General features: G+C 34.6%; 1 protein-coding gene across 1 annotated transcript; it reads right to left on the reverse strand.

Moving 5' to 3' along the window:
• Positions 1-49: 49 nt before the first annotated feature.
• FEM1C (fem-1 homolog C) lies at positions 50-25,220 on the reverse strand. Its single transcript, XM_006913293.3, has 3 exons — positions 25,071-25,220; positions 23,701-24,430; positions 50-4,674 (listed from the first exon to the last, which is right to left on the reverse strand). The coding sequence occupies exons 2-3, from the start codon at positions 24,242-24,244 to the stop codon at positions 3,365-3,367; spliced, it is 1,854 nt and encodes a 617-aa protein (XP_006913355.1). The 5' UTR covers positions 24,245-24,430; positions 25,071-25,220; the 3' UTR covers positions 50-3,364.
• Positions 25,221-25,238: the final 18 nt, after the last annotated feature.

The following is a 25,238-nucleotide window of genomic DNA, read 5'->3' on the forward strand; positions in this document are numbered from 1 at the left end:
CATTAAGATAACATCAATCGAATATTAAGTTAATAAGAATACACTTGTATCTGGTGCAAATTTAATTTTATTAAACCTTACAGTGAATATTGTGGCATATCATTTTCCATTGTGTGACAATTTATTGGCTGGCACCTGAATACAGTACTTCTTTCGAAAAATACACAATGGGAACTGACAAAAGGGAGAGAAACTAGTTGTTTAGTAATATATAAGGGCAAAAAAAAAAAAGATGATGACCAATTAATTTTAGTTTCCTTAGTACCTAACTCTACAATGGTTAAAGTTCCAAGTAAATGCTGCTGTTACAGTGCACAAGAATATGGTTATTATCTCATCCAGGCCTCATAATTCTGAGAAAATTAATTACAAAGATTATTATACCTGTAAAACTCAACCTAAGGTTTCTGTTGGGCAGTATGATTTTAAGAGCTACCTTCTCAAATATAATCTAACAATTTTCCCAAGTCACAGTAGATGGAGGTTTCTAAAATATTATACATTAAGGTAGTCAGTCACTTTACAAATGAGCAGTTACTTAAATTGAAAATCATACTGGGCACCAAATTATCTTTTGCTGATTTAGGTTTATGTGCCTGTCAGATTTATGGATAAAAAATGACTTTTTAAAATCTATAATCGACTTGTCTTTATAAAGTAGATGGTATCTAATCTCAGTAAAATGACCATTTCTTTTACAGAAATGATCAATATTAGAACATCTAAAATTCAGCAGGCCTTAAAAGGGCATTTTATTAGAAATGTAATGAGAACTTTAACTCCAGCCAACATCACCATGTTACAGTTGTAAAGTCTAGTTTGACTCAAATGAGTACAATTAGCTCATTAAGTATTAAATTACTCATCTGGTTAAAAAAATAACAATTTTTTAAAAATTCCATCTCACAATTTTTAGAATACTTTCTGACATAGATCTAAACAGTGTCTGAAGTCACATTTATTAACCAACCTCCTCTAAAATCAAATCATGGACGATTTTTAGCTATTTAACTGATTTTTCAAGTGCTCCTAATGGTATCTGGGAAGATGGCAAACAGAGAATTGTATGCTAAGTGATATAAGGCATTTCAGTTATCAAGACTGAGGAACAGTTCTAACTTATCTACATGTCATGATGGAAAAATGCTATGTAAAGAAATCCTTATTTTATACTAGAGTTGCACAATTCAAGTTCACCTGTAAAGCAGTGTGAGATGTGCTTTACTATAAAAGCATGTAGGCCTTCCTACCCACACCCAAAAAAGAGAAGGAAATAATAAATCACTTAAAAACCCAATTGCTCATCTTTTACCCAAAAACTATTGAGATCAACTAATGTAGATTTACTCTACTTGCAAAGCCTTCCTTTTTTAATTTAGAAAAGCAGCTCATGAATATATAATTCTTATACCACAAGGTAACAGTCGATGATTTCAAAATATCGATGTCTGATATTTCTAGAATATTTGCCTAAATCACAAATTTTTCTTATGTGGCAGTTCAAATATTTCATCAAATTAGCCCATGGTAAATAAGATATTAAAATCTCTTCATTAAAAGGTTGGAGAGTGACCATTTATATCCAGTCCACCTTTTTCAATGGTGAAATTAAATTTACAGCCTAGTAAAATGAGTAAGGATATTTTTTTAAAAATTAAACCTCAATTATTTAACCAGAAAGTCTAATGCTGTTTTATTTATTACTCTTCGTTACAAGTTTTTTACTGAATAAAGATGACATAAATCAAATGTGACCATTTGCAAAGATGACACTCCTTAATACCATTACATCAACCCTCAGAATAAAATGTGAACACAAAAATCCAAGTGATCCAGCTCATTAAACTCACAGGTAAACTGAGTTTTTCTCAAACCAATAAGGAGTTTTTTATTCAGAACAATTTCATTAAGACATTTGCAGGGCAAATACGCCATCATAAATTTTATTCTGAATAACAATAAAGTGCTGAATGATAATTACCTGAATCTTTTTTAGTACTTTTCACTTATCTTTTAAGTTAAAAGAGCCCTTTCTGTGGCATTAGCAAAGCTGTTAAAAAACATCAAAAAAAAAAAAAAAAGAAAAAAAAAGAAAAGAAAAGAAAAGCTAACTTTTAGTAAGGGAATAGGAAGCACTGCAACCTTTTGTGTTTAACTATGGTGACAAATAACTGAGACCAAAGTAATTCATGCAAGTTATCTTTAAAGGTATACTTAAGCTTGAAGAAAGAAAGAACACTGTTACTGACCTTTGATACTATGACAGTAAATTGAATACTAAAATACTTTAATTATCCTAGATACCTAGATCTGGCTTGGCAAGCATCATGCCACTGACATGCTTTAGCTCTTTTTGTAAATAAAAGTGATTTGCAGTTCAATTATGGAATATTTCAATGTGACTCATTAAGCTGTGTGATAAATTTTAGGTTAAATTTAAGCGAATTCTCTATACCTAATCACATCATCAGCACAAGCAGGACAACGCTGGCACAGCATAAAAGGTGGGTTACTTTATAAAGATTCTTCCTTTAACTGCATGATATATTAAGATGACAGACCTAAATTTCAACTGGGTTAATGAGTTAGAATAGATTTGTTTCCCAAATTTAGCACACAATAATTTCAGTGGATTAGAGAAAGAAATCTCAGATGTGAAGAAAAAAACAAACAAAAAAGCTTGAGCTCAGGTAGCTAACCAGCAGCTCCAAAAATTGTCATGCTACAAGAGTACTTTCATAAAATGAACTTTGTAACAAACTTAACAGTGTTTTAAGTTGAAGTTGACCAACTGCTGCATAGAAAATATGCTAACATACAACAGTCAAGTTTAAGCCGGTGCATAGAGAAGATAAAGCACTTATGGTAACTGCAAATGGTAATAAGTCCATAAAGTTTGTACAACCTAGCATGGGTCCATAAGGGGGAGGAAAAAAAGTAGAAATGGTTAGGAAAAAAAGTGGAAACAGGGGAGAAGCTTGGAAAAGGAAGAAGCAGGAAAAAAAAATTGCCTTCAATTGTATAAAATTCACAAACCAGAAAAGTATAGACACCACTGAAAAATGGTTAACTGTTCCAAACACACAACAGCAAACGAAACCAGAATGAACAAGCCTTTGGCAGACAATTTTAGAAATTTGAATGACATTACATTTCTCAATAATTCACAAACAATATATTATATGGTATATTTATATTAAATACTGGGAAACCAATCTTGTAAATTTGATGCTCATAATGCTTTAGCCAATGAGAGCACGATGGTATCAAGCTAAATGAATGCTGGTGTTATCACAACAGTGCTCATTAATGAAACAACTGTTAACAATTCGTGCTTTAACAGAGCTAAAATACAGTCAAATTATCATCTATGAAGTGAAACAAAGGTCTCTAGCTTTTCTGGGATATGCCCTTTATAATATATTCTATGATTCACTATAACACGTGCAGCAAGACACTGCAATGTGGTATGATTTATGGGCTGAATCAAATTTTTAGCTATTTCCTTCTCGTCCAACAAGTCACTAGCAGTTTGTTTGTGCAAGTTTGTGGCATCAAAATGTGCACCTGATTTAATAAGGAGATTCATGATGTCTGGATGGTTGTTCAGAGCAGCAATATGTAGGGGACTGTTGTCATCGGAGTCTCTGACATTCACATCAGCACCACATTCTATCAGTATCGCAGTAACTTGCAGAGATGGAAATTTACAAACAGGGTACCGCCCTACACACGTAGTATTCTTGTCCACAGCCAGATGAAGAGGACTGAAGTTATTCTTTCCCCTCGGATGCAGCTTAAGAAACCTGTATATAGTCTGCTTCTTGAAATGGTCCTGTTCTAGAGTACAAGGAACTTTTTCTAACAAGCAAATTAAGTGCAAAATGATGGAGAGAGCCTTATTTAACTGTAATGGGTCAGCTGGACATTGAGTTTGTTTGATAGCTCGCTCTATTTCAAGGACACTTTTGCACAGTATGCCCATAAGATCATCAAATGTAACAGTGGTGCCCAGCAGGCCTTTAGCCCTATCCTGTAGCATAAAAGAGAACAGTTCTGCAAAAGATAATAAGCTGCTGGCAGTCATTGGGCTTAAAGGGTCCAAATTGTTCTGCTGCATATCCAAAGCATACTTCCATAGGTTGATGCATCGTTTGAAATTTCCAGAGTCTGCATAGACAGCGCCTCTATATCTAATATAGTAAGAGGTATCAGGATGAGAAGGACCAAGAATACGTTCTCTAATTAATAGTGCCTGCATTCTCATCTCATCAGGGTCAGCAATAAGACCTTCTAGCTCTTCTGAACTGTTTACTTCCTTGGCATAATCATAAGCCATTATTAGTGTCTGAGGTACTGGTTTACTAATTATATTAGTCCTATCACTGTACCTCATGTTCATTGCCTTTTTCCAGTATTTCAAAGCCCCAAGTAGATCTCTTTTTTTGTCTACAAATGTAGCTCCCAAAAGCTCTAAAGCATTGATCCGCTCTGTCTTGCTGGTCTGTGCATGGTGGGTCAGAAAATCCACAATATTTGTGTGACCGGTCACACTTGCTGAAAGAAGGGGAGTCATTCCATAACCATCCTTTTCCATCTTGGCACAATACATAAGAAGCATCTTCATGATGTCCAAACTTCCAGATTCTGCACAATCATGCAATGCCGTATTACCTTAAGAAGAGAAAAAAAAGAGATATTTTGAGGGACCCAGATACAATGTAATAAATGTATATACTTTAAAACCTAGAGAAAAGCAGGTAGCTGCAGGCCGCCCTTAATGGGACATTCTTTAATTTGATTACAAATAAGAAAAAAAGATCCCCAGCACCTAAAACTAGTGTCTGACACATAGCAGGGGTTAAAGAAATACTTGTTAAATTTGTTGAATAAATGAAAAGACCAAATTAGGGGTGAAAAGATATTCAAAGTCACTAGATGAAATTCAAAACTAATCCAAGTCCTCTTGGTGTTATTTAATAATGTATTCAAGGGCATATTCTATAAGGAAAAACTGATTAAATGAAATTAATCAGCTATTCACAGTTTTGCTGACAGTCACTTAACTTTCTGGGTCAGCTTCCACATTTAGAAATGAGAAATCTAGTCTATAATATTTAAGTCTCCAACTTGATTCTAATAGTAATTAGAAATTATTTTTCAATATTTCTGATTGACAACTGAATTTCAACTGTTTTAGTCAAAAATCTTAGTAACGAACTACTTTCCTCAAAAAGCTCCCATAAGAAAAATAAATCCACTGAAATCTGAAAAATATGTGGGTGGTTCAATATGAACTTTAAAAGGAGACATTTGAAGTGTCCTTTCATAATGAATTTTTTTCCCATTGTAATTTAATGTTTAAGTAATCTGTTTAAATGTACTAAATGTTCTAATACTGTCCTGTTCTTCCCACACATGGATTAAAACTGACAACAGGCACTGGCACTTTAGTAAAAAGCCTGTATGGAACATATTAAGACATTATAACCAAGTATTTTAGTTACCTAAGTTTAAATACCTAAGATAAATACTTTGCTAGTTATCAAAACAAAAATTATCACACAGACTTTTGATAGTCACATACAATGTTTACATAAAATTTGAAAGGTGAGTCATTTTAGGCATATATGTGGAAAAGAGTTAACATAGCTGGCTATCCTTAGAAAGATCTGCTTGCAAAGATGGCCCCTGGCTGGTATCTGTGAACCTGTGTGGTAAACAGTTCCAAGATATAAAACTTTTCCTAAATGACAAGGGTGACTCACTGTTTATACAAACAATGCAGTTTATGCTGCTTTCCTTCTGGGAGTTTAAAATTTTGGCTATGTGCTCAAGAAAAGGTGCCTATGTGAACAGTATCAAATAAAAATCCTAGGCGCCGAGTCTCTAATCGGTTTCCCTGGGCAGAAACACGACACACACACATTTATGTTTCTAGGGGAAGACTGTGCTCTGTGACCTCTCATGAGGAGAAGGCAGCATAAAAAAGCCTGCACACAGATTCCTCTAGATGCCACCTATGCCGTTCCCCTTATGATCCAGCTGCACGTCCTTATTACATTACTGTAATAAACCTTAACTGTGAGTACAATTATATGCTGCATCACCTCCAAACATGGGGGCAGCCTTGGGGACCCCAGACACAGCATGTGTACTACAAAGTGGTTTAAATCTGAATACTTTACATAACAAATCTGTAACTAAAATTCAAAAAAGGTAAAAGTTATAATACATTAGGACTATTCTCTCCACAAGTTTATCCTGTTTAGTCTTATATAATATCTACATGGACTAAATAATTATCTGGATACATCTATTCTGACCCAGAATTTCAATAGTCGACAATGGAATGGTGTCGGATAGAATGTTTTAGCAATGTGTATGGTATCCAAGCACTGAGAGAGCCCAGAACTTTGAATTACTGATGTTCATTTGCTCCAAATAATTTCAATTAAACATGACTACTACTACGTATACTTTAAAAACTCTTTTGACTTATGAATCCCTAATATACTCATTTCCCTCTAAAAAATATACAATATAAGAGAAATATAAAGAGAAGCCTTAGATGGCATTCTTCTCTATTCACAGAAATAAAATCAAGGATAAGAAAGCAGGAAAAGCCAGTTTCTTAAATTAGCTGAATGGCTTAACGTAATTGCTGGAAAAATACAGAATATATATATTTTGAATACACCAAATATTGGAAAAAATGGTGGTTTCAAAAAAAAGAATAAGAAAGACTTTCACATCTAGTAATGGCAGAGGTAATATGATTACCCTCCCACTAGGAACTAGAAAAGCCAATAAATGTGTTTTAAAAAATCTGCTTGACATCATGTAAGAGCCAATAAGGGTACAACATCCAGGAGAAGAAAGAAAATTAGAGAAGTCCAGAATTTGAGGAAGCTTCCCCCAGTGGCTTCTACCAATTCTGGAAGAGGCAAACGAAAAACTAAGCGGAGCTTCTGACAACCTTACACTGCCAGAGGAGTAAACTGGAGTCCAGGGTGCACTAAGAAGAGAACTCTGAAATCCTCCTACACTTAAAGGTTATAGCTCTGAAGGTCTACATTTAAAATCATCTCAATATTAAAGTAATCCAGGATTGTTCATATATGTAATCAAAAGCCAGAAGGAAATACAAATACTATTTAGAAGAAGACATTATACTAGGGCTCAAAATTTTTATTTCTTTATATATGTTAGGTATCCAATCAAAAATAATGGACAGAAGAGAAAACAAGGAACCACAACGCAAAAACCAAGAGAAATAAAAGCTGACAGAAAAGCCCAACAGAAGATCCAGACAATACAGTTATAAGCACAGACTTTAAAATAATAACTATGCTTAGCATATTCAGAGAGATTTTTAAAAATTTGAGAATTTGGAAACTACAAAAAAGAACCAAATGTACATTCTAGAACTGAAAAACTCAGTGGGTGGCTTTAAAAACAGACTACACACAGCTGAATAGAGAACTAGTGAACTAGAAAATAAGTCAGATGAAAATACATAGAAAGAAGCAGGGAGGTGAAAGATGGAAAGCAGAAGACTGTAAGAGACAGAGGGAATTGTGTCAGAAGGGTTAACATAGTTAAAACTAGAATTCTAGAGGAAGAAAAATGGCTCAAAGCAATAATTAAAAGGATAAAGTCTGAAAATTTTCTGAAACTGAATAAAGATTAAACTATAATAAGTTTTACAAACACCAAGAAGGATAAGTTTTTTTAAAAATCACTTTAAAGCACACTACAACAAAACTAAAGACAAAGAGCAAAATCTTAAAACCAGCAAATAGGCAGAAATGACCTGCAAAACAGTAACAGACAAGGAAAGTTTTCATCAGGAAAAGCAGATGCCGGGAAACAACAATGTTATTTTAAAAGCAATAAAGGAAAATAAATGCCAACCTAGAATTCTATATCCACATCAATAATAAAGGTGAAAGAAAGGACCAATTCAGGTGAAAAAGAAAAGAAATAAAAACTAAGATATTTATTACCAGCAGAACTAAATTAAACACTATGGTGGTGTTGTTTTTTTAGGCAAAAGAAAAATGAGCTACATGGAAGCCTAGAGATGTGGGCATAAACATTAACAAAAAGAGTAATCAGTGGGAATTCTAAATATTGCCTTTAAAATAATGTCTTATAAGGATTGACATACAAATAAAAGTAAAATGCTTGACAGCAACAGCATAAAAGGAGGATAACTGGAATTAAAGTAGTCTCTGATTTCTGTATTGCCTGAAAAGAGGTAAAATTAGAAATTTATGTTAGCCTTTGATAAGCGAAAGTTATACTATCTAGGATAACTACTAGAATAAGGTATTCATATAATTACTACATGTTCCTGATATAGAAAAAAATAATAAAAAGTAACCAATAGACAAAAAGAGAGGTAAAGAATATAAAACAGAACGAATAAAAATAAAAATGTAGCTAGATTAAAATTCAAATATATCAGTAATTACATTAAATTCAAGCAAACTAAATGTTCCCATTAAAAGACAAAAACTGTCACACTGAAAATACAAATAGGTAAACTAAACTACATGCTGCTTACAAGAGACACCCTTAAATATAAGAAAAAGGATGACGTGAAAAGATGGGAAAAAAATATACCCTAATCAAAAAATAACCATAAGATGTCTGATATTAAAATAACAGACTAAGTAGACATTAAAGTAAAATGCATGATCAGAGATAAAAGGAAACATTTTATAATGATATAAAATTCAAAACAACATAAATATATAATGCTAAATTTGTTTCATCTAAAAACATAGGCTTGAATTATATAAAGCAAAAATCAAAAGAGCTACAAGGAAAATCAGACAAATCCACAATCAGTACATTTGAATATACCTTTCTCAGTACAGAAAACCAAAGCTGATAAGGATATAGAATATTTGAATATAATTAACAAACTTGATTTAACTGACATGTAAATGAACACTGGCTGTGAAATGCCATTGTTCCCCAAGGATACATGGAGTGTATACAAATAATGACCATATTCTGGGCCATAAGGTGAGTCTAACACAAATGTCAAGGGACTGAAATCACTGAGTATATTTTAATTTCACAATGCAAGTTAGATATCAAAAACAACCAAAAGAATAACTAGAAAAATCTCCATATATTTGAAATTTTAAAATATACTTCTAAATAACCCATGTGTCAAAGAAGAAATCCCAATGGAAAATAGAAAATACTTTTAACTGGATAATGAAAACACTAAATAATAAATCTTGTGAGATACAGCTACAACTATGCTTAAATGTACATTAGAGAAAAAACAGACTTTTTAAAAAAAATCGCTGTTTCCATCTTGAGAAGTTAAAACCAGAGAAAGTTGAAACAAATAATTAAAGCAGAAATTAATGAAGAAAAAGGTATCAGTATACTAACACAGCATTTTTTATTTTCCTAAATTGTATTAACTTCGTAATCAACCGTGCAAAATAGAGAAGATAAACTTATTCTGCAAATAGAAAACAAGAGACATTAGTAGTAAAACATAAACCCATGTTTCCCAATAGCCATTAGAGTACTGCTCATTCCTGAGTCTGATCATATTTTAAAAGCCAGTCATAATGGACTCCAACAAATAAGTTTTTTCTAATATAAGCCAAACCTCACAATAAAACTTCCACCATTTATATTACTTTCCAACTCAAAAACTTTCATGTTTCCTCTAAGGAAATAGCTGAAAATCTAAGACGGCTTTTACAAGATTTTCTCAAACCACCATCTGCGTGCGGGTGGGAGGGCAAAGAAGAAATCTATAGTTTTAGAAGGCATAGTATGTGAAGTAAAGTTTAATCATGGTTATTAGGAATACACACAAGAAGATACACTATGGGAAACGGATTTTAAAGCTGAGAAACATTTCCCTACCCTACCTCTCTCCAGTCTCATTTCTTATCATCTGCAGTATGAACGCTGCACTGTGAATCTAGCCCAGGAGTTGTCAAACTTTTTCTGTAAAGAGCTAGGGAGTATATTAGGCTTTGCAGGCCAGAAGGTTTCTGTTGTAAACATTCAACTTTGCCATATAGCAAAAAGTATTCATAGGCAATACAGTAGTCCCCAAATATCCACAAGGGATACATTCCAGGACTCCCCAGTGGACGCCTGAGACCAAGGATAGTACCAAACCCTGTACATACTGTTTTTTCCTATACATACATATGTATGATAAAGTTTAAACTACTGTGCTTTGGGGGCCATTATTAAGTAAAATAAGGGTTACCTGAACACAAGCACTGTGATACTGCCAACAGTCAATCTGCTCACCGAGAGGCCTAATAAGTGACTAACGAGGGAGTGTATGTAGTGTGGATTTGTTGGACAAAAGAATGATTCACATCCCAGGAAGGACAGCAAGAGATTTCGTCCCACTACTTAGAACGCTGTGTAATTTAAAACTTATGAATTGTTTATTCTGGAATTTTCCATTTAATATTTTCAAGCTGTGGTTGACCCCGGCTAACTGAAACCATGGAAAGTGAAACTGTGGATAAGGGGGACTACTGTATGTTAAATTAATGGACATGGCTATTTGCCAACAAAATTTTACTTATTAACACTGAAATGTGACTTTCCTCTAATTTTCACATGCTGTGAAATATTCATTTGATTTTTTTACAACCATGAAAAAACATAAAAACCATTTCTTAGCTCTCAGGCAGTCCCAAAAGAGGGACTAGGCAGGATTTGACTCCTCGGTTATCAGTTGCCAACACCTACTCTAATCCAAAACACTATCAATACCTGCCATATACATGGCAAACATTCTGCTTAGGCTTCATATCATTCCATCCTAAGTTATCTCTCCCAGCACTAGAACTGTGCTCACTTCTACCTCCAATTTTCTGCTCTTAATTTTCCTGTAATACACTTTCTTCTTTACATTTTTTAACTTCTTCTTCCAGTCTCATTTCTTATCATCTGCAGTATGAACGCTGCACTGTGAATCTAGCCCAGGAGTTGTCAAACTTTTTCTGTAAAGAGCTAGGGAGTATTTTAGGCTTTGCAGGCCAGAAGGTCTCTGTTGTAAACACTCAACTTTGCCATATAGCAAATTTCAACAGAAATTTGAGCTGCTCAAAGAGGCCCCTTGGTTACACCATAACAACTTATCATTTTAAGAATGCCTGTATCACTCATTCTGGTAGGTACTCATATCTACTACTATAATATTATGTAATACTTTACAAAAGTACAGTGTTACTGCTTCAGAAATAGGTTTTCTTACCTAAACTGTCTATTCCTAAGTACACAGATCCTAAATTTCCTTTATATCCCAGATAACAGTTAGATACTGTTCAAACTGAGGCAGATTTTTAAATTTTTAATACTTGGTATCACAAAAAGTGATTCAAACTTAGCTTCTGAGGATAAATAAGTTTAAAACGCAAAATCTTAGAAGGAGGGGTTCTTCTTAATTAAGGAGATCTTGTTAATACTGACAAATTAAGTATATAACCAACCACAACTTTCATGCCCTGGAAGCCCTAAATAGTTTCTGAATTATAGCCTAAAAGTTTACTTAAAAGTTTAGAAAATAGGGGCTTTAAAGAAAAGCCTAATTTTAAAGCAACTATAATTCTTGTGTAATGTCTCTAAGTCTCTTTTACGTAGCATATTTTAATAAAGCTCTAATTAGTACATACACAACTGTTGCCTGCTTTTCACCTACACCCTAGTCATTCTGTCATTTTATGTTAACCACACAGACTACATGAACTACATAGATACCATTTAATCATCCTTAATGTCTTTATGGTAAAAGTTCAAGTAACGAGGCATGTCATAATTTATATAAACACTTTCCTATTAATGATCATCTGCAATGCTTCAGAATTTTCAGTTAGAATTAGTGCCTACAAAACTATAAGGACAGATAACAGACCACTGGTAGCCAAGAGCTGGGTGCTGGGAGAGGGACTGACTGCAGAGGGGCATGGAAGAACTTTTTGTTCTACCTTTATTGTAGTGGTAAATTATAGTATATGACTGTCAAAACTTACAGAACTATATAATAAAAAGGATGGATTTTATTGCATATAAATTATACTTCAACAAACAAATGACAAAAGAAATGCCCACTTGAAAACAGCATCACAACTGTGTGACATCTTAACACACATCTATAATTCACTTCCAAAGGAATTATAAAATCTTTTAAAAGTTCCACTTTTACAGTATTCTTTCTAATACTGGAATTAATCTTTGAATTTTAATTTATGTTTAATCCAAATTATATAGAACATTTTCCATGTCTGTTCACAAACTTTCTTTTATGACATGTCTATTTATGTTCCAGTTTCTGAGGCTAGTCTCACTTTCTATATTTAAGTATTTTTTAAAATAATCAGTTGTCTATTATATTTACTGAATACAGGCATACCTCAGAGATATTGCGGGTTTGGTTCCAGATCACTGTAATAAAGAGGATATCACAATAAAGCGAGTCATGGATTTTGGGGTTTCCAATACACATATAAGTTAGGTTTACACTTTACTACAGTCTATTAAGTATGCAATAACATGATGTCTATAAAAACAATGTACATACCTCAATTAAAAAATACTTTCTTGCTAAAAAATGCTAATCATCATCTGGGCTTTCGGTGAGTGGTAATCTTTTTGCCGGCAGAGGGTCTTGCCTTGATGTTGATGGCAGCTGACTAATCAAGGTGGTAGATGCTGAAGGCTGGGGTGGCTGTGGTAATTTTTTAAAATAAGACAACAGGTACTGACTTCTCCTCTCTAGTTATTAAAGTCCTAGATGGCATCTTCTTCCAATACAAGGCTGTTTTATCTACATTAAATATCTGTTATTTAGTATAATAACCTTCATTAATTATCTTGGCTTGATCTGCTAAACAAGTTGCTGCAGCTTCACCTTGCACTTTTATGTTATGGACATGGCTTCTTTCCTTAAACCTCATGAACCAACTTCTGCTAGCTTCAAACTTTTCTTCTGCAGCTTCCTCACCTCTTTCAGCCTTTACCGAATTGAACAGAGTAAGGATTAACTTGTTCTGGATTAGGCTGTGGTTTAAGGGAATATAGTGGCTGGTTTGATCTCCTATCCAGACCACTAAAATTTTCTCCAGGGCTGTTTCACATTCTTATCATTCATGTGTTCAGTGGAGGAGAACTTTTAATTTCCTTCAAGAACTTTTTCTTTACAGTAACAACTTGGCTAACTGTTTGGCACAAGAGGCCTAGCTTTCAGCCTACATGGCTTTCAACATGCCTTTCTCACTAAGCTTAATCATTTCTTTTGATTTAAAATGAGAGATGTGCGACTCTTCCTTTCACTTGTACACTTAAGAGGACATTACAGGGTTATTAACTGGCCTAATTTCAATATTGTTGTGTCTTGGGGGATAGGGAGGTTTGAAAGAGGGGAAGATTGTCAGTGGAGTAGTCCGAACACACACAACATTTAACAAATAAGTTCGTGGTCATGTGGGCACAGTTCGTGCCTGAAACAATTATATAGCAACATCAAAGATCACGGATCATAGATCACTATAACAAATATAATGACAATGAAAAAGTTGGAAATATTGAGGGAATTACCAAAATGTGACACAGAGATACAAACTGAGCAAATGCTGTTGGAAAAACAGCACCAACAGACTTGCTTTATGCAGGGTTGCCAAAAACCTTCGATTTGTAAAAAACTGCAGTATCTACAAAGTGCAATAAAGCAAAGTACAATAAAACAAGATATGCCTATAAATTTTCCTCTATCGATTGTTTCAGTCAAGTGTGTTAGATATGCTGTATTAAATGCAAATTCTTGTGAAAAAATATAACAAGCTGAATTTAAAAATCAAGTCACTATGTCCTTGTAACTAGTCTACGCTGTTACATGCCAAAGACCAATAAAATCATATTTAATTTTTGCTAGGTAACTTTATTGATTTAAACTTTTGGTGCATAACAATATATACCAAGCACTTTTTAAAATTTGACTCACACGTTTTTCCTGGTTTACATGTCCCTTAAAAATGTTTCCACAATACAATAACTGCACTTTCAAAAATTTTGCATCTCTATTTCATAATGTCTTATTCTTATATCCTCAGCGTAAGAAAGACAATGAAAATAAAACATGAAGTTCAGAAATAAATATTATCAGGCAAATCAGATAAAATTAAAGATATTGAACAATAAAATTAAATGAATTTAACTTTAGCTAAAGATAAAAGAAAAGTATTGTATTATATACTCTTCAGTGCCTGATTAATAAAAATTCTTTTGGGAGAAACAAAATTTCTTAAACTAAATTCATAACAAAATTTTTATTTCTCAAGATGTCTGTTAAAGGGACATTTCAATCAAGATAATGGTACACTGTTAATTGAGTTAAAGCACTGCTGCAGAAAATTAAAACAGTGTGATCCAAATGCATAAATTTTCAACTATATGACTTAACATAGAAACAAAATAGTGCTAAGAAAATTTGGAAGAATAAAAAGTAGCCATGTTCATTGGGATGTTTCTGGGATGGCTATTAAGGGAAGGAAATTATGGGACATGCTCACGCATCAAAGCATAGTAGTATGAAGACCTAGTTAAGTACCAATTTTAAATTTTATTTTAAAATTGTAAAGAGACCTGTAAATCTTTTAATAGCAGGAGCGTAAAAAATAGGAATTCATGCTCAACTGTGATAGTTTAGGTGCCTAACAATGAGATCAAATTTTTTTTAAATAAGCAATCCAAAACATACTAGTATTTTGAGTAAGAACTAGTTTGAGCCCCAAGAGGTCCCTGGATCCAAACCAGATGTTCTGGGTTTGACTAAACGTTAAATAAGTGATTGTTACCAATCAACCACTTAAATCAGGGCCAATTACTAATCCCAGAGCCATGAAGGGTCTGTGGCCCATTAGGAATTGGGCCGCACAGCAGGTGAGCAGCTGGCGAGCTAGCGAAGTTTCATCTATATTTGCAGCCACTCCCCAGCGCTAGCATCCTCAGCTCCACCTCAAATCAGGCATTAGATTCTCATAGGGGCACCAGTTCCCGGTGCCAAAAAGATTGGGGACTGCTAACTTTAATTACATAAGAACTTCAAAAGAGCATTTATTTATAAATTAACTTGGGTAAGATTACTTAGACTCACCAGGATCAGAATTAAGTCAGTTTCTAAACCACCCCCAAATAGCACAGAGAATTAATTTATCTTTTAAATTAAACAAAAGTGTTCTCATAATGGCTATAAAATATTTAATGAACACAAAATGTTTATTATAATTTAAATTACTTTTTCTAGCAATATCAATTCAAAAGATTCCATTGTTTGTAAAGTCTTCACATAGTTCAAGTTCTGTGTTTGTGTATTTTTTTAGTATAAATCAAAGTTATGTTTCTCAAACTTTAACGTACAAAATCACCAGCAGATCACAGTAAAACACAGATCTGACTCAGGTGATCTAGGGTGGCTCCATGTGGTGCCTATGCTGCTGGCCTTTTGCTATTTTGAGCAGCAAAGAAATAGAAGAATCTTATTCTTTTGTTTGCTATACAGCAGGTGCTCGAATAACATTTCATTCAGTGTGGTTTAGTTATAACACCGATGAGAAGCCATAGGAACTTAACTCTTGTTTATATCAATTAGCCTATGGTAAAACTGGTTTCATTATATGTCCTTCTGCCTAAAGTCTCCATCGACATTAAGTGAGACCTTACTGTACAGGTATTTGCCATATAGCCAACACATATAATAGCTATAACAAGTGATATGAATATAAGTCTAAAAGGACAGTTAGGTCACGGTCCCATTTTACAGCATACAGAAATGAAACTTTACCATTCCTCTTTACTCTAAACTTAAATATCATGTGCCATAGCAGGAGTAGGGTATGTTTTACAACTAGATTATGCACCTGATCCACAGAAAAGTTCTATACAATATCAGTAAATAGTGAAGTCTGTTCTTAACAATTTTCTTGTTTAAGTCAAATCTAAGTAATCCACATCAAATTTTTAAAAAGTTAGTTTGTAAAATATAATCCAACACCATCAAAAGAGTGAAAAAACAATCCACAAAATGTGAGAAAATATTTGCAAATTATATATGTGATAAAGGACTTGTATTCAGAATTACTCCAACTCAGTAAGTTAAAGATAAATAACCCAATTTAAAAAGGTGCAAAGGATATGTAGACTCTTCCATAAAGAAGAGATATATAAATAGCCAATAACCACAAGAAAAGATGTTCAGCATCATTTGCCATTGGAGAAATGAAAACTACGATGGTATAGAACTTCACACCCACTAAGATGGCTATCTTAAAAAAGGGTAATAACAAATGTTGGTAACAGTGTAGAAAAACTGGAACCCTCCTACATTGCCGATGGGAATGTAAAATGGTGCAGCTGCTTTGGAAAACAGTTTGGCAGTTCCTCAAAAGATTAAACAAAGTTACCACGTGACCCAGCAATTCCATCCCTAAGTATATGCCCGAGAGAAATGAAAACATACATCCACATTAGAACTTCTACATGAATATTCATAGCAGCATTATTCCTAATAGCCAAAGTAGAAACAACCCAAATGCCCATCAACCGATAAATAGATAAATACGGTATAGCTATACAATGAATTATTCAACAAAAGAAATAAAGTATTCACATGCTACAAAATGAATGAGCCTTGAAAACATGCTAAGTGAAAGAAGCAAATACAAAAGCCCAACTATTATGATTCCATTTATATAAAATGTCTAGGACAAATTTATAGAGATGGAAAGATTACTGGTTACCTAAAACTAGTTCATTTGAAGATAAGGGAGGAGGGAGGAATGGGACTGGCTATTAATGGATATGGAGTTTTTTGCAGGGGTGGGGGGGTGATGAAGAAAAGGTGATTGTGATGATAGTTGCACAACTTGGTGAACATACTAAAAACCATTATTTGTACACTTTCAATCAGTGAATGGTATGTGAATTATGTCTCAAAGCTGTTTTAAAATCAAAGTACTTTTGTTTTTTTGGTAAAAGTGTAAGTTTTGACTGACAGAGGCAGCAATTAAAGGGTCTTTAGCTGGAACTAAGCTGAGTCCATAAGAAGTCCGCTTGCAAAGACGGGAAAGGGGCGTTCAATGCAGATTCCAAATATTTCATTCCTGGAATTACTGTGTTAAGGAAGGAGATGAGAAGGGGTACAGAGAAACACTTTAGGATATCAAAGAAACACTAGAAGGTTCCTCTGCTAAGAATGTTTCCTTTCCCTATGTGTATTCTAACACCAGAGATACTCAAAGACAGGAGTTCAAAAAAAGGAATCAAAAATAGAATCAAAGACAAATTGTGTCAAGATTACCATGTGCCCTCCCTTCATTCTTTGTATAAGGGATTAAGCTAGAAGCATACAGAAATTTAACAATACAGGTCTTTGAGTTCATGACAAAGTTAAACATGAAAAAACATCTGCAACCATAGAGGTAAGATGCATTCTTATGACTCAAGAGAGAGAAAAAATTGCCTAAAAAGTTGCCTTTGAAATGAGTCTTGACATTAAGTAGAATATTCAAGGCTAAGAGCACCCAAGCTAAGGAGTCAGGACTAAAACAACTAATAATAGTATAATTTGATGAAAATTACACAATGTAAGTTGATGAAAATATCAACATTACAATTCAGATTTCATGAAATTTCCCTTTCTGGCCACTGTAGTTCAGACTCTTTAAACTGCAGCTCTTCTCAAAGGGACGGGGGGAAAAAAGGAAAGATGTTTTAGGCAGATATATGTATCCATGAGACTTGTTACTCGGGCCGCTCCCACCACTTTCACCTCCATCTTCCCTCACAAACATTCCTGTCTCAACAGCAAAACAACAGCAAAAATCTCCAGAACGCCAAGGGCTCCAGAATTTTGTTTGAAATAAATGAATTTAATTAATCAATCTAGGATACAGATGAACTCAGTGAAAGAACCACATGTATCTATCTAAAGGTCATTAAGTAAAACTTAATCTCTGCTTTAAATTAGTGGTGCTGCCTACAACTCTTAAAATAACAGTGGTGCTAAAGATCTATTCATTTTCACCAACTTCAGCTCAATTCTGTGAGGATTCACATTTCAAAATTCAATCTCCTGGGAAGGAGAAACGCAGTATTTCCCTACTGAACTCAATTTACACATCCTCTACAGCTTATCTTCTCCAACTAGGATATCAAGTCTCCCTGAGGATATAGAGAAGTGTGCCAGCGGATATAAGAGGGAAAAGAATGAACATGGAACAACTTGGAGGAGCAATTTGATGATCTGGGATCAAAAAGTTAATGAATTCAACTAGTAAGTTATTTAAACATTATTAAATCAAAATTAATACAGATATATTACAGAATAGAATAAAAATTTAAGTCTCTTCCTCTTCTCTGCAAGTAGGTGTACTGAGGTAACCAGAAGCTAAGAAGAGTTCTTGAAGTCAAGAAGGAAAAGAGAACTTCATCTTCCAAAGCTCAGATAATCCTGAAGTACACTGAAATAATTTATCTATATAAAACAGACATTATTTTTGTCCATTATCTCTAATACCGACAGTTCTTAATTTATAGGGTATTTTCTTATTTGAAATTCCTTTGTATTTACAGTAATATATATATTTTTTCTCTTTTCTTTTACATTTTTTTGAAATACAACTATAGGCTAAAATGGCTACTCAATGGGAGAGAAATAATGTAATGCCTGTGGTTTGCTTTAAACTACTGCAGAAAACAAAGAGGGAGAAATATGTTTTTTAAAACTGGCAAATGTGGATAATTGCTGAAGCAAGGTGATAAGTACACAGTGGTTCAATGTATTCTTCTTTCTACTTACACATAAGTTAGATAACCTCTATAAAAAAAAGGCAAATAAACTGTCTGAACTAGCTCTCTCTCAAAACCTTACAAAGCTAGCTATACTTATCATGAGCCTACATGGATTTCTCCCTTTTCTGAACTCCTACAGAGTTCTACCTGTGTCATTCATTTTTCACAATTACTGTTAAGTCTTCATGTATGTATTTATTTCCATACTGAAAGGACTACAAAAACACTACTTGCTATCAGGGACCGTATAATCTTTTCTCTCTTAAATCCAAGACATTCATTCAACAGCCCATTTATCAAATACCCACTTTGGGCCAGATATTCTTTCTAAGGCTTGGATACAAACATCAGGTCTAGAGCCTCAACAAGTTCACAATGTAACAGATTTAGAATGCAGTTAGATGAGTTTCTCTGGGGAAAAAAAAAAAAAAAAAAATCCTAGTTATTCCTCTGCTGAAAACTTTCACTGGATTACCACTGATAAAGAATAAAATCAAACTCCTTTACGTAGAAGTCAATGTCCTTTATAATGTAGCCTGTGATCCAAATATACCTACTTTCTAATTCCTGGACCCTCCAAGCATATTTCTCAGTGTGCCTTTCTTTATGTCATTTCCTAAGCCTTAAAAACTGTATCAAATGCCTTCTGCAGAGCTGAACCCAAACAATTCTTTCAAAGTCCACTTCAACTTCTCCATGAAGCCTTTCTAGTGAGCATATTCTTCTAAAATCCTACATCACAGATTTATACCATTCCTTTAGCAGTTAATAAATGTGATGTCCTGTCTTCTCATAGCCTACACAATGTCCAACGCAATGCCTTGCCTACAGAAAATGCGCAGTAATTCTTATTACCAATTTACTTAATTACCTTGGGTATCTAAAATGATTGACCCATGAATGAGGATAGTGTGTCCTCTAGGACCAGCATCCCCAAGCCCAACTCCAAGAGCTGCTCCACTGATCTGTAGTACTCAATCATTTTTGGCTGTTCAATTCGCAGGTGAATTTGTATATAAAAAGAGAATTGGAGTGTCAGTCAAGAAGACAGGGTTAGGTAAATGCTGGGCTCGTCTCCTCCCATGACCACATCAAAATTACAACTAAATTATAGAACAATCAACCGGGAGAACCATCTGAAGACTAGCTGAACACAAGTCCCATAACTAAGGATATAAAGAAGCCATGGTGAGACTGGTTGATTGCCTTTTCACTTAATTATTTTTGCAATATTAAAGAAAGCATCTATTTGTTTTCTATGAATTTTACCAAAGGGGGGGGGGCAGAATTGTGGGGCTTAAGTAACTTTACCGTAGGTCTGCAAAGTCTTATGCTGAGTTTAAAGAAATAAAAAAGAACCAAAAAGCCAAAGATGATTATAACCATAAAACACTGAGATCAATGAGATAGCTCTAAGATTGGCTTGTCTAATCACTTCTGATTTAGGGGCTATAGTTTCAAACAGCAGCCTGTGTTAACTCTCCTGTGTTAAATCAACTGTGTTAAACTGGAGACGTATTTCTAAATATTTTAAAGTTTTTCTCCCTTCTGTGAATGCCATGGGAAAAGAAGGAACCTACTGTCCCCTCAGGTAATGAGTTGGTTGGGGATAAAGTATTTCCGAATATGTAATAGAAGAAAGCACTACTGTTGCACTTACCATATTGTGGTTTAAGTTATTTGCTTATGAACCTGTCTCTCCGATCAAACCATGAGCTCCTCAAGAGCAAGGAATCAAGAACTGGATATCTTGTCTTACTCATCTTTGTATATCCTAAGTCTAATAGCCTGGCACACTGAGGAACTGAATAAATGTTCTCACAATTAATGAATGAATTCCACCTTACGTTAAAACATGTTCAAAATGCCAACAGCCTGTTAAAAAGTAATGGAAAGAGATTAAATAATATATTCAAATACCAACTGCCTGTTAAAAAGTAACAGAATGTAGAAATCACATACAATTTATATTTAAGCAGACCAAGCATAATCTATTGGCATTTTCTTTCTTCAGAACCATCTCCAATAACTGACATAAAATTTCCTAAGAAATTATTTCATTTTGTCCCTAGTCTTATCAGTCTCACTTTTTGGAGAGGGGTAAAAATATGGAAGAAAAAAATCCTTTTTGATGCTCTATTAGATCCTTCTCCAGTGTTCCTGCCTCGGATTCAATTGATTCCTGTTTTATTATTATCCCTTCCCCATAAAAAAAAATCTGAAGAGTCAGTAAGAGTGATTGTCAAAGAATGGAAGCTTCAGGATCAGAGTTGGGAAGGGTGAATGTATTTTAATCTGCCCAAAGAATCATTAAGAATCACTGTCAAAATTAAAAGGCACCAAAGAAGGTAATAGTACTGCACTCAAAGGGATATATATACTATATACATATAAAAATACACATATGTGTATACATATATATGTTTATATAAAATTGGGGCAATCCAAAAACAGTTTTTGTTTTCTCATATTACATATGTATTTTTAAAGATATAAATATTACATCTGACACTGGGGGAAAAAAATGACTAGAATTAGCAGGCCATTGGCCAAAAGAGGGAGCACACACATCCTCATATACAAGGCTATAATGGTAGTGATAAAAAAAGAATATTCTTAAACAGGTTACCTTAAAAGGTAACCAAGTTAAATACTGTTCACAGTTTATTAGAGGGAAATGTTCACAAAATAATGAGCTATTTATAATATAGTTCTCTCATATCTTCAGGAGCATATAAAGCAGCTCTGAATGACAAAAGAGTTTAAGACAAACTCCGATTCGACTTAAATATATGAGTTTATCAACAGTCTGTACATTATTAGGCTGATAAATAAAAAAACCCAATAAGCCTAAAAAAGAGCCATATCTATTAACCCTTTCTCTTCTAGTTATGATTTCAAAGCATTCCTAATATTAATATGGTCACTTAAACAGTAATGTGTGCTCTTAAAATGAGTGTTCTTTAAATGATGACTGTTTTAAAAAAAGGTCATACTGGCCTTTGATTCAACAACCTATCTCTAAGATAATATGGAACAACTGAAAACATTTATAAGGAAGAATATTTACAGAAACATTTTTTATCATACTGAAAAGCTAGAAGCAACATAAAACTCCATTAGAAGAGTAAGCACCTATTAAAATTAAAGAGCTGTAATTAATGACATTATAGATAACATTTATTAAGCTAAAAACAGGTTATAGAAGAGCATATAAAATAAATTGCATATATATACCTACATGTATAGTTCAGAAATATCTTTGGAAGGATTATCTCTAAGTGCTCGAATGTTATGAAATTTTTTTATTTCCTCTGGAAAAAATTTTCAGAAAATCACAATAAGCCTGTTTCATTTTCATAGCAAACATTTTTTTAAAAGATCATGCTAACTTTAGTAAATATATTCAGTAACTATATAATACCCCATAACATTTACTATGATCCAGCAATTCCAGGTATTTATAACACCAGGTATTTAATTCAGCAATTATAGGTATTATAATACAGCTATTCTTACACAACTATGCAAAGACACACTTCTGTGTGTCACAGTAGCATTGTTTATATTGAATGTGTTCAAACTGTCCATACAGGGACTAAATTATATGCATTCATACAATGAAATACTGTGCACCTATGAAACAGAATGCGGTAGCTACTTGTGTTGGAGTTGAATGACATCCAAGATAAATTAGTTTTAAAAAAAAAAACCATGTATCAACTAACAGAGAAAAAAGGGAAGGAGAATGACATAGACAAGTATACTTGTATTTGCGTAGACTACCTCTAGGACACACACAAAAAAACTGTAAACAGTGGTTGTCAGTGGGGTTGGAGGTCTAGAAATCTGGGATGATAAGACTTATTTTTCATTGTAAACACTGTAAACCAATTTGTACTGTTTGAATTTTTCTTTACCATGTACATATGCTACTTTTAAGTTTTCTGAAACTAGACAGTGAATTATTTTGCAGCTGTATAAATAAATATGTTTAATGAAAATAGGTTTTCAAGTATCAAAATTATAGTGTCAAAACAGTTGTGTTTAAGAGTTTTAAAAAATTCAAAACTATCATTTGCTGCTTTAAGGTTATTACAATAGCTGAAAATTATACACAATTGTAAACATGACCTCTTCTTCTGGACAAAGGTTGTTTACACTGTTGCTAGCCAACAAATCCAAGTCAGTTTAACCTAGTCCTTGTTGTGCTCTCAGTATTGTTAGCAGTTTTAAAACTGTTTTCTTTCTTGCTATATTTAACACATGTTCTGTATAAAAAGATTTTCTATTGGCCAAATAAATAAGGAATAAGGAAACAGATTTTCTCCTTTCCATTGATATCAATCCTTCCAGGTCAGTTTGGCCTAGCCTTCCCTGACAGAATAACAAATGAAATGTCTACCTAACAAATAGGACTATGACTCACCAAATATAGTAGTTTCTACTCCAAGGGAGTTCTAAAAAAAATTTAAAGCTAAGAAAAATATATGACATTGGAGTATATTCTCAAGAAGATGAAACACAAGTCTAAGGGCTCAGATTAACTTCCACTAACATGCTCTATAAACTTTGGGGAACCCATTTCCCAGCAGTTGGAAGTTATTCCAAATAAGAGACAGAAAATGCTGCCTAATTATAGTGATAGAGGTCTTTTTATCAAACTTGTTCAATTGTCAAATACCAAAGAAACAGTCAACAAGTTTATACTGGAAGAGTACCAAATCAAAATAGGTCTGTCAATGTTGGCTTACTCAACATCACTGCTTATAATTAGATATCAAACTTCCTGAAAATAAGTGGTACACAATTAAAAAATAAAAATGAAGAAGCGGAACTCACCTTTAACACTTTTTCTATTAACATCTGCCCCCTTTTCAAGTAAATACTGAGCAATCTCTTTGTGTCCCTTGTAACATGAAATCATCAAGCAGGTATGCCCATGTCGGTTTGACACTTCCAAATCAGCTTTGTGTTCTACAAGGTACTTTACAATTTCCAAATGGCCATCGAAACAAGCAGCTCGAAGAGGAGTTGAATTGGTTAAAGTCGTGTTGTTGACAGATGCTCCATGATTTAACAAAGACTGAACCACCTTCAGATGTCCTGCTGCAGATGCGGCCCACAAAGGGGGAGCTCCCTCAATGGTTTCCCCATCAAAATTGACCGAGCCCCCGACTTCTATGGAGGCACTGCACTGCTCTAGGAGGAATTCTACCATGTCAAGGTGCCCATACCTGGCCGCCATCAAGAGTGGTGTGGCCCCATTTGTTTTTTCAGAGATCAAGGAGGAAATCTCCTCTTTGGATTTGCTTGCCAACAACTTCGTAAGAAGCCGGAGTTTGCCATCTCGAGCTGCGTTAAATACTGCTGTCTTTAGATCCATTTATGTCCAGTTGAGAGGTTGTGCTTTATTTATCCTTCAAAGCAAAGCTCCAGCTTAACTCTATGGACACAGGCAAGAGTGACGGGAACCAAAGTTCAATGTTAATCACTGCACCCCAGGACGGATATAAAACCATGGAGAGTACGTTCTGTCCTACTGCCTTCCAACATCTGACAGAGCACCAAACTAAAGAAAGAAAAAAAATAGTTTTGAATTTTCCATAGGTAAAGGTAAGAACACTATTTAGGTTTTTCGTAATTTCTACTCCTGTGGGAAGGGAGTGGAGGGAGTCATACTTTAGGGGCTATTCCGCCGCCCAACCTCCCTCCGCCAAAAAAAGGTGAAAAAGAATATAAAAAAGGTACACACAGACCCAAATGTTTTGGTGGGAGGCGGTTTCTTCTCTATATGCCATAAATTTGAACACTAAGGCAACCGGTTTTCTCGCCTCCTAACCAGCCCAGCTTTGTTCTAGTTTTGCTTTGCACACGCCCAAGGGAGAGTACAACCAAAAGAGGCATGAGACACGGGGTTCAGAAATGTTTCTCTTCCTCACATCTGCAGAGGAACGCGGGCCAAGGGCGCGAGGCTGGAAGGCCTCACTGTGGCCAGGAGGGGTTTCGAGGAGGAACAAAAAGGTCGGACAATACAAACCACCCCTAGCTAAAGCCAAAACTCTCACCCGAAAGGTTCTCTTTCCTTTAAAAACTACTCTAGGTTCTCAGGAAATCCGGCTGCCTTTTAGCTAACTTCGCCCGCCCCAACTTGACCTCCCCGCCCCCAAGGGATCCGCAGGTTTCCCAAACCACATAATCTTCACCCCTACCTTTTCCTGATACTGGCAGCCCCTCCTCAACGTCCCCCATCGACCACGAGCCCCTTCCGGCGGGCAGACGAGCCTATGGCCTCCAGCCTGCTGCCCATTTCAGCTGCCTGGGTCGCCCTCCTTCCCCTTCCCGCCCAGGCCTCCCTGCGGGCGCCTCAGGCCGCGGCC

Source organism: Pteropus alecto, unplaced genomic scaffold (genome assembly GCF_000325575.1).
Source record: "Pteropus alecto unplaced genomic scaffold, ASM32557v1 scaffold20, whole genome shotgun sequence".
In the NCBI taxonomy this organism is placed as follows: domain Eukaryota; kingdom Metazoa; phylum Chordata; class Mammalia; order Chiroptera; family Pteropodidae; genus Pteropus; species Pteropus alecto.

Excerpts from the sequence above, each read along its gene's own strand:
- FEM1C (XM_006913293.3), bottom strand. The coding sequence starts at position 24,244 with ATGGATCTAAAGACAGCAGTATTTAACGCAGCTCGAGATGGCAAACTC. Across the intron at positions 4,675-23,700 it reads TAATAGAAAAAGTGTTAAAG|GTAATACGGCATTGCATGAT; the intron begins GTGAGTTCCGCT and ends TCTCTTCTTAAG.